This window comes from Panthera leo, chromosome E3 (genome assembly GCF_018350215.1).
Source record: "Panthera leo isolate Ple1 chromosome E3, P.leo_Ple1_pat1.1, whole genome shotgun sequence".
In the NCBI taxonomy this organism is placed as follows: Eukaryota; Metazoa; Chordata; class Mammalia; order Carnivora; family Felidae; genus Panthera; species Panthera leo.
Window position 1 is genome coordinate 38,959,655 of NC_056694.1, and position 10,315 is coordinate 38,969,969.

The window sequence follows — 10,315 nt, forward strand, 5'->3', positions numbered from 1 at the left end:
GGGGCCACTCTGGGGCGCGTCTCGCCCCGGGAAAGCACCCGTGAGCGCTGGCTGGGGTCAGCTAGGGAGGGATACTTCTCCCACGTCCCGATTCCCCACCCGCTTTGTTCCACACGCGCGGTGACCTGGACTTTTCCGCGTCCCCTTCCCTGTAAGCATAAGCCACAGGCCTGGACTGTTTCGTTCACTGAGGCCCTGATACGAAGTAGGTGCTCAACAAATCAATGGCTGAACAAATGAATGAATGAATCAGGGAAGGTCTGGAAGACAGACTGTTGTCAGCTTATGCGGGGCCCATGGTCAGGGGGGGTGTTATGGTTGGAATCCCAGGCCACAAGCAACCAAATGGGGCAGACACACCCTGGCCCCAAGACCCTAAGGTATTCTAGGGTGAGGGGTCTGGTCCCTTGTGGTTCAGGGGCCGGTCTGGAGGAGATTGCGTTCCGGGGCACCTCCTTCCGGAGAGGAGCTGGATGGGCCGGGCCGACAGGTCAGGCGGCATAGCCAAGCTGACACTCACCTCCAGCATAAAACCCCACTTCATGGAGCCCCGCACCTTGAGCTCGTGCTCACGGACCTCCCATCGCCACTGCCCCCTGCACCTGGTGCCCCAGCCAGGCTGAGAGGATGAGGCGGCTGCCAGCCGTGGCCCTGCTCCTGCTGCCGCTGTGGTTTGGTGAGTACTGGATGGTGCAGGAAGTCGTCCCCCCTCCTGCCCGGAGGGGCCCCCTCTGATCTGCCTGGAGCTCCAGCCAAGTCGCCTACTCCAGGGTCAGACCTGGGGCTGCAGCACAAGCCTCCCCTTCCTGCCCCAGCCGGGGTCCTGGGTCCAGATGTCCCACCGCGGGGAGGGGAGCGGGGAAGGCAGGAGAGGGGTGTGGGCACGGGTCCCAGAGGACCCTGAGGCCGAAACGTGGGAGGGGCTCTCCTCCCCCTGCCCCCACCTTGTCTCTGGTGCTTGTGGGCCAAGCTCTCGGTTTGCTGCTTCTGCTTCTTCTATTCTCAGCCTCTTTCCAGCCCCCAGAGAAAGACGTGGGGCTGCCTGTGTGCAGCCTCTGAACTCCAGGCCACTGGGCTCCAAAGCCTCAGGTCACCATCTACTGGGCCGGGGCGGGGAAGGGTGGCCGAGCTGCCGCCTGAGCCTGGGAGCCCCAGGAGGCTGGTGGGGGCTCACTGGGGAGTGGGGGGCTAGGGGTGCAGGCTCTTGCTCTCACCAGACAGGGAGAGTATGGGGAGGAACAAACATCCCTTTCCCCCCTCCCAATCCTCGGTCAGGGTCAGCAGGTGCCAGCCAGGGGCCCCCGCCTGCCAGGCCCCTTCCCACAGGGCGGGCTGCTCCCTGCCAGGGAAACCTTCCCGCATTCCTGGGCTAGCCCGGCCGGCCCCGTGCCACCTCACTTCCCTGTCCTGAATTCACCTCCCAGGGCCGGGCCAGGTCATCCCAGGTGCAACTCAGCTGGGGCTCCAGGCTTCCTACCAGGGGTCAGAGGACACCGGGGTGGCACTTCAGTGGGGAGGTCCCAGTCTCTCCAGGCTCCAGGGGGCTTCCCCACCCCTCACTGCGTGGCTGCCGCCTCCTGACTTCCTGGTACAAGGGTAACAATGTTCTTGGAGGGAGCCCGTCTTCAGTAAGGGTGTAATGCCGTGATTGCTCCTAATGGGTTGAGTAATCACGGTCATTGCCAAAGTGGAAACAGCAGCCTGCATCTGGCTCACAAACAGTTGTGACCAGGAGTTGTGGACTCTTTCAACGCCGGCCTCACCCCCGCCTCCTAGAACCTTCGGTCTCTCGCATCCTTACCAGCTGAGCCCCAACCAGCTACAGGGGCCTGGGGACCCTGGGCCCACACGAGGGGCCTGACATCTGGTGGCGCATCCAGCCCCAGACAGGGCGCCCACCCCGCAGAGCCCGGGCCTTCACAGTACCCCTTCCTGGTCAGCCCTGCCCCCACAGCTGTTCTCTCTATACATTCCCTGAGCTCAGGCCCCCTGGATGGGGGCTCTGCCTGGACTGAGCTCCTGAGCCTATAGGTTAAGATGAGACTATGACACTACCTCTGGAGCAAGGTGGGCAGAGCTCTGTGTGACCCGGCAGGAGGACGGAGAGCTCAGGAGAGGGAGCCAGGCTTCCTAGACAGACAATGCAAGTGAGGAGGGCTGCCCAGAGGAAGCGGCATTTCACTTAAGCCTTGATCTGGATTAGGACCTATAGGATTCGGACTTGTAACTACCGGGAGGATAGGGCCTCCAGGCAGAGGGGTGTGGGTAGCAATCACTCAGAGGTCAGAAGCTTCAGCCTGTATGAGAAGCGGTTGCATTAAGCTGGGTTGAGGAAGCCTGCAACAGCACAAGAGGGGGTCCGCCGGGGCACAGGAGCGCGTACATGATCCTGGGTGTGGACCATGGATCAATCTGCATGTATGGGAAGGGGGCTGACTGTGGGGGAGAACCAGAAGACCCTGGAAAACTCCCCCAGGGAGGGAATGAGCCTGAAGGAACGTTGGCGCCCACGGGGACAGGGGTGAATCAGAGGATCCTGCCGTCGGGCCTTAGGAAGAGCAGTGGGTCAGGTGTTTACAGTCTAATTAAATTCTATTAATAATATAGGTGAGGGGCTACAGGGAACAGCCTTCCCAGGGAATATTTGTACTTTAAAAGGGCACCTGTTAACACACATCGGTGAATGGAGGGTCCAGGGTCGACTTCCTGTTCCCATCACTGGGCAGGCACCACTCTTGCCTCCACACGCCTGCCTGTGCCTGGTCAGGCCACCACCTGACCACCACTCTCGCCGTCCACCTCCTCCTGCCCCAGGCCCAGTCCCCTCCTGGCCCCTGCCCCCCTGCCCCCCAGCCATACTTCATCCGCCAAGCCTCATTCCCCACAGTAGGGAGCGCCCCACTCAGACTGGAGTGGGGGTCCTTGTAAAAATCTCCAAGGTCACAACTATTTCCTGCCCCTGTAGCCCCTCCCCTCCATGGGATTGGCTACCTCTTCTGGTCAAAGGGTCAGTCTTAGCAACAACAGCTGCCACATGCTCTAGTCCCCCCCAAAAAAACGATCCCGCAGGGGAAACGCTGAGGGCTGAAGTAGGAAGAAGCTGTCCTGAACCCCCCACCCCAGTTCTTGCCCCCAGTGAAGCAGATACTCTGGGGGCGCTGGGAGGCTGGCAGGTATTTCTGGCATGTTGCTGACATGGGGCTGGGGTCTCAAGTCTGGGGTGAGGTTCCTGTAAAGGCCAAGTAGTGGGCCCTGTGCCTGTGTCCAGAGCCATGGAAGGTGATGGATCCTGGGGAGATGGGTCCCCGGAAAGTTTCTACTCTGACCCCTCTGCCTGATCCTTCACCGGGGTGGGGGAGCATGGCCCAGCCGCGTGCCTTAGGCTCCAACTGCACAACAGGAGGTGTTGGGTTCTTGGGGGTCTAGAATCTTGGGGGAACTGACCTGTGATGCTACTGGCTGGCTTCCCTCTAGTCCCCTGGAACCACAGACACCTGTGTGGCCGGGGGCCGGCTGGCTCACGTTGCAGCACTCCATGGGTGTGAAGGTCACACGGCTCCAGCCTGCTCTGGGGGAAACTTCCAGACAGGGATAGGTGTAGGGTGTGGAGAGACAGACCCCAAGGAGCGGAAAAGAAGCCATGCTAGCCCCAGGCAGCAGAGCCAAGCCATGATGGGGGTCCCCTCACTGGCATCTCTCCCAGTCGGCTCCTGGGTGGCAAGGAGTGTGTCTGCCCTTGCAGATACGCTTTGGGCTTGTAAACATGGCAGGGCCCCTGACCTTTCTTGCCAGCTCCCCTGTGGACTGTCCTTCTGTGTCCTCAGGAGGCTGGGTGTGGAACAGAGGAGGTGGGCAGGGGAGAAGCAGACCTTGGCTTTGACAAAGATGGCTGATCACCCCCTTTTTTTCTCACCTCCAGGGACTCAGGGGGCCGAGGCGTCAAGCGGTAAGCATCCTAGGTCCCTGGATGGGGGGACAGGAGGGGGAGCTTTCCTGAGAGCTGCCAAGACTGGCCAGAGACTCACCCCCCCCCGGACACCCCCCCCCCCGAGAACGAGACCCAGAACCAGCGGGTGGGGACTGGGGAATCCCAAAGTAAGGGAAAGCTGTAGCTCAGCAGAATTAGAGCCAAGACAGGAGTGGAGCAGGAGGGTCTGACCTGCAGATGTCACAGGGGCCCGCGGAGGCATGCATGGCGCACAGAAAAGGAGGTCAGGGGAAAGTGAGAGCAGAGAACCCAAGGACACAGTCCGAAGACCATTCTGCTATAGCAATAGCAGAGCCCCCAGGGTCACCTCCCTGTGTGGGGCCCTTCCAACACCTACTGTCCTCCCGGGAGCCCCTGTTTACCAGGCCCTGGGGTAAGACCCTTCCATGTGTTATCTGAACCCTCTCCACATCTCATGACCAGAGAGGGAGGTCTGATGTCACTGTTTCAGAGGTGAAGGGCAGGGGAACTTTCCCACAGCTGGGAGGGGTCTGCCTGTGTCAGAGGCTGACCGGGCACCCACGCCCCAAGGTCTCAGAGTGGGTCAAGGGCAAAGAGAGCTCTGGATTGGGCAGAAGATGAAAGACAGAGTGTGGGGTGGGGGTTGGGAACCAGAGGCGACGAAAGGGTCCCCAGCGAGCACTGCCCGGCCTTGTCCCCTAGTCTGCGGGCGTCCGAGGATGCTGAACCGGATGGTGGGTGGCCAGGACGCCCTGGAGGGCGAGTGGCCCTGGCAGGTCAGCATCCAGCGCAACGGAAGCCACTTCTGCGGGGGCAGCCTCATCACAGAGCGCTGGGTCCTCACCGCGGCACACTGCTTTTCCAAGTGAGTCAGCCAGCCCCCACGCTCCCCGGCGCCTCGGGGCTCCAGCACCTCGGACAGCGCCGATGGTCTGCCCTCCCAGCGCGCGCCCGCGGTCCTGCCTGGAGGGGTCCACCCCCCACCCCTGGTGTCGCTAGCGAGGCGCTTTGCTAAGCCTGGGGCCCCGTCCCTGCAATGCTGGCAGGCTCATCCCACGTCCTGGCCCTCCTCCCTGTCCCCCTCCCACACCTCCAATCCAGGACACTCCCCTACCGACTGGGATTCCGGTTACAGATGAGTCCGCGGGCTGGAACAGAATGTCCCTTCCTCCTCCTCAGCCTAAGGTCACCCATAGCACCCTACTATGAGCCACCTGGTCCCAGACCTTCAGGGTTTCCTGAGCATCTTGGCTCTTGCCTCACCGCAGGGCTGAAATTCTTTTACAGCCTTGCATCTTTCAGAAACGTAGGCTCAGAGCGAGTAGGTCGCTGGCCCAAGGCTCACAGGCACGGCCAGGCCCAGCCCCCAGATGTACCCTGTGGGTGACATCTCTTTCAACCCTTTCAGGTAGGGACTGTTACTGGCCCCATTTTACAGATGAGGAAACTGAGTCACAGAGAACTTGCTAGCTTCCTTGCCCAAGGTCATCTGGCTGGCCAAGGGCGGAGCTGGGAATTAAAGTCAGGAATTAGCTGCTTCAGCTTCTACACCCTTAACCCCTCACCTCCCTACACGTCCCCATGGAGATGACGTTTTGAAGACCGTGTGCACAGTGGTCAGGCACTGGGGTGGGCCAGGAGGGAGGGACCTGCTAGAGGAGAAACAACCCCAGCCCCTCCCTATTTTGATTCTCTATTAAACCTCCCCTCTCTTTTAAGCCCTAGAGGGGCGGTCTCACACCAGCTCTCTTTCTTTCCCATCAGCACCTCTGAGACATCCCTGTACCGGGTCCTGCTTGGGGTGCGGCAACTGGTGAAGCCAGGGACCCACGCCGTGTACGCCCGGGTGAAGCGGGTAGAGAGTAACCCCCTGTACCAGGGCATGGCCTCCAGTGCTGACGTGGCCCTGGTGGAGCTGGAAGCACCTGTGACCTTCTCCAATTATATCCTCCCCGTGTGCATGCCTGACCCCTCGGTCGTCTTTGAGGCGGGCATGAACTGCTGGGTCACTGGTTGGGGCAGCCCCAGTGAGGAAGGTAAGGGGGCAGAGCCGGGAGAGAATGGGGGACATTCTGTTGATACTGGCACACGTGGATCTCTCCTCAAACGGGCGGAGGGGGTAAGGGAAAGCCATGGGGAGCGGGGAGACGGGGGACAGAAAGAGCCGAGGGCCATGGGGTCCTGGGTAAGACTGTGCACTGAACTGCAGGCTGATTCCCCCCCTCCCCAGACCGCCTGCCCAACCCACGGGTCCTGCAGAAACTCACTGTGCCCATCATCGACACACCCACGTGCAACTTGCTCTATAGCAAAGATGCCGAGTCGGGCTTCCAGCCCAAAACCATCAAGGACGACATGTTGTGTGCTGGCTTTGCCGAGGGCAAGAAGGACGCCTGCAAGGTAGGGGCTGCGGTGGGCCCTGCCAGGGCTGAGCCCTGCTCCCTAGGCCCACGTCCAGCTGGGAGCCGGCCTGGCTGGGAGGAGGAGGCCCCCAGTAGGTGGGGCCACGGCCCAGACCAGAGCTTGGCATCCCTGCAGTGAGGTCCTGCAGAGGTGGGGGGGGTCCTCCCCTCCTGCATCCCAGCAGTAGGGTCCTACTCCCGGACCCCACCCAGCACAGTCGGCATACTGGTCTGCAGTGGGGCCCAGGAACCTGCACTTTCAACAAGCCCCTCCAAGGTTAAATCAGGGCAGTCTGGGGGTGCTAGAGAAATGGGCACCTCAGGCTATAAAGGGAAGGACCGGCCGGCGGGTAGCAGCGGTGGGCGTGCTGGGCAGGGACACTCCTACAGGAGCTGAGGAGAGGGACGAAGGGAGGAGTGTGTGTGCACCTGCAGAGGCAGGCTCTGGGGGCCACTGTAGGCTCTGACAAGGCCCCTGCTTCCCTCACAGGGCGACTCGGGCGGCCCGCTCGTGTGCCTGGTGGCTCAGTCATGGCTGCAGGCTGGGGTGATCAGTTGGGGCGAGGGCTGCGCCCGCCGGAACCGCCCAGGTGTCTACATCCGGGTCACCTCCCACTATGACTGGATCCATCGGATCATTCCAGAATTACAGTTCCAACAGGCTAGGTCGGGTGGCCAGAAGCGGGGGCCCCGGAACCAGCAGCCCCTCGCTCCGAACTCTGCGCCCTGCCTGGCGGCCCATGTGGCCCTCTCGGTCCTTGTGGCCCTGCTCACCCTCCTCTGAGCCCTGGGGCCCATGGTGTACATTTGTAAATAGCGCTCCCGTTCTTTCCTGTCAAATATCCGGTTATTTTTTATTTATGTTCATCCTCCAATAAAAACAAAACCCAACCTCAGTGCCGGCTGCCCTTTGGTCCCTCAGGGGAGGGAGATGGGTTGAGGCACACTGGACACCTGTCCCTGGACCCCCTCACAGGCAGCTCCCCTGCTCCCACCACTGCCTCAGCGTCTTTACCAACATGGTCCTCGCCATGAGAATCATAGAGGGGCGCCCCTGGGGGCAGCAACAGATACCAGCAGGAAAAATGGGGCCCAGTGGAGGGTCCTAAAGGAGGTAGGCTATGTGGGCCTTGGGAGATCACGGCCCCCCCACTGCCTGTCTGAATCACCCCAAGTCCACACACTGCAAGGGCAGTCAGAGCTGTGCCAGGTATCACACAGGAGGCCTGGCCACTCCAGGGCAGGGACATCAGCAGGACAGGCCCTCCTGCCCAAGCCCAGGCCCGTCCCCACTTCCTTCCTCCTACAGGACCCAGGGTTCAGGCCACACTAGCTGGGGTCGTCAGTGCTTTTGTGCACGACCCCCGGGAGCTCAGAAGTGAGCCAGAACCCCTCACCAGCCCCCAGGACTCTGCAGCCCACCCCTCCTTCCTGGCTGCCCTCTTGTGGCCTATCACCACCAGGAATCCAGCACAAAAGGTCTCCAGAGCTTGGGTCCCCAGCCGGCTCCGGCCCTGCTCAGGCCCGCCCCAGGCTGCCCTGGGGAGAGAGCCTCAAGTTAGCAGCCCGGCCCAGGTGCGTCCACAGCAGGGCCCCCTGGTAGCCAGATGGTCGGCTCCCTCACGTGGGCCGATTCCTGAAAGGTACCTGCACTTGCCTGTGAGCTCGGCGGCCATCGGCTGAACGGGACTCCTAGGAAGGCAGGGCCAGGTGTCCTGCTGCCCTGCGCACACACGTGCACACTCATGCAGATGCGCACACAACCCCCTGCAGACATACCAGTGTGCACACCCAAGCACGTGCATGCACACACGCTTGCTGGCGCACACACTGGGACGGCTTGCCTGGGCCTGGTGCCGGGAAGAAAGCAGACCTGGATATTTATGGAATGAATCAATAACCACTTAGCAAGCACCTGCTGGGGACCGGCCCTGGGGACAGAGTGGGAACAAACACCAATCCCCCTCTGTGCTCCACTTTGTCTGGGCGCGTCCCTGCCGAGCAGCAGGAAGGATGAGGAGAGGCTCCGGCAGGGCTCGCACAGCCCCCACCTCCCTGCTGGCTGCTCAGTGGCCCTCTAGGGACCAGGGCATTTGCGAGCTCCTTCTCCAGAGCAGATGGGCTACACATCCCTCGGGGAGGAGCAGCAGGTGCACTGAGGTCCCAGCAGGGTTGGGGCGACAGGAACTAGGCTGTAGGTGTCCTGAGGGCGGCCCTAGGGACAAGGTCTGGGTCGTCCTGGCTGGGGGCAGGGGCTGGCCTGCGTCCTGCAGCCTGGGAGAGAGGCCTGGGTGAACCCACCACCCCACTCTGGGGGTGGAAGCCTCACGCCCCGTGCGGAGTGGAGGTGGGGATGCTGCTTCAAAGTTAACTGGCCTCTGGAGGCCCCTGTGCTGTCTCTGTGCTGAGAGGCCGGGATGGAAGGGAGTGTGGAGACAGGCAAAGACCAGCTCCCTTCCAAGTAGGACGGGCCACCTCACCTCTGCCTCCTCTAGCAAGCTGTTCCAGCTTTCTGGGGCCCGGGGACCCCTTCACTCTCCTGCCTCTGCGACAGGGCGGGGTCTGGTCAGGATCCTCTGGGGCTAACAGGGAGGAGGGGCACAGACGCCAGGATGGCCTAGCCACCCCTGTGACACCCCACCCAGTTGGGCTGGGAGAGCGAGCCTGGGGGTTCCTGGGTGGGACAGTGGCTAGCACGTGACCCTAGGGCACAGTCCCCACCCTCTGGACTCCCCACACTCCGGACCACCCAGCCCCAGGGGTAGACATTCGAAAGAGTGGAAGAGAAAACACTGGCGGAGATGAGGATTTAAAGGGAGAGCCGAGTTATTTGTGCAGGTCACATCCAGAGAACCTGCCTGTTGTCACGGACCGTCTCCCATCCCGGGCGGGTGGGGGACAGCTCACACGCAACTCGTCACGTTGCCGCGAGTTGTGCCTCAGAGCCATCTGCCAGGGGGTGGACAGTGGCACCAGGGCCCCGGCAGGTGCAGGAAGAACACCTCAGAGAGCGGCTGGCACCAACACAGAACCTGTCCCCCTACCCAGGCTGGGGCCGTTGCCCGCAATGAAATACCCACCTTGAGGCAACACAGGGAGGAGGGGGGCAGCCAACCCTCAGCTGCAGTCCCGCATGGAGATCCACACCCCTGCGCGCATGATGACTGCCCTGGGGGAGCCCCAGGCCCTGGAGCATCTGTGCACGGGCAGGAGTCCACCCAGAGTTCAGGTGCTCAGAAGGCAGGGTAGGCGGGACGCATGGAGGAGAGGAAGGAAAAGGGGTGTATGTGCAAATCAAAGCCCCCAAAGCCAGAGATCGACTCTGCCCCTCTCACCCCACGGGCGGTGCATCCACACGCTGGTGCAGACGTGCGGTTTGTCTCCAGAAGTGTGGCCGGGTGCGTGGTGGCGGGGCTGGAGCTGAGTTGTGTCTGCTCACAGCCACATGGGGGCCTTGGCACCCGGCAGGCCTGAGGGCACAGGCTCCCCAGGACCGACACACAGCTGCACCTCAGGCTCAGCCCTGTGCCTCAGTCAGGCCCGGTGACCAAAGGGCAGTGGGGGACCAGCCAGCCACTGCCTCCAGCTCTGGGGAGGATGGAAGATGCCAGAAAGACCTGCTGGGTGGGCGTAGGGGAGGGAGGCATGACAAGGCGATCAGGGGTGGTGCCTGCCCCTGTGCGGTGCCCCAGAAGGTTCTGGCTGGGGGCCCAGCAGCTGCATACTCCAGGCACCCACCTCCCTCTTCTGTCCGGCCCGCTGGCCTCCTGGAGCTACAGGGCTGGCTGCCCAGAGAGCTGTGCCCTTGCCCTCCCCACACCCCTGACGGCGGGCGGGCTGTGCCTACAGCACCAGGCTCACAAGGCAGAGCTTCCTGCCTGCCTGCCCAGTGGACCGCGTCAGGGCCCTCAGCCTCATGACCGACGGTTTCCAGTCCTTCGCCTGGACAGGAGACAAGCTCGGG

At 62.3% G+C, this 10,315-nt stretch overlaps 1 protein-coding gene across 1 annotated transcript; it reads left to right on the forward strand.

Moving 5' to 3' along the window:
• The first annotated feature begins 296 nt into the window (after positions 1-296).
• Positions 297-7,237, forward strand: PRSS27 (serine protease 27). Its single transcript, XM_042922006.1, has 6 exons — positions 297-676; positions 3,920-3,946; positions 4,652-4,814; positions 5,714-5,985; positions 6,180-6,349; positions 6,842-7,237. Exons 1-6 carry the CDS (start codon positions 628-630, stop codon positions 7,133-7,135), a joined length of 975 nt encoding a protein of 324 aa, XP_042777940.1. The 5' UTR covers positions 297-627; the 3' UTR covers positions 7,136-7,237.
• The last annotated feature ends 3,078 nt before the right edge of the window (positions 7,238-10,315 follow it).

Coding starts and splice junctions, on each gene's coding strand:
- PRSS27 (XM_042922006.1), top strand. CDS start 628: ATGAGGCGGCTGCCAGCCGTGGCCCTGCTCCTGCTGCCGCTGTGGTTT. Junction 677..3,919: donor CCTGCTGCCGCTGTGGTTTG/GTGAGTACTGGA, acceptor TCTCACCTCCAG/GGACTCAGGGGGCCGAGGCG. Junction 5,986..6,179: donor GGGCAGCCCCAGTGAGGAAG/GTAAGGGGGCAG, acceptor CCCCCTCCCCAG/ACCGCCTGCCCAACCCACGG.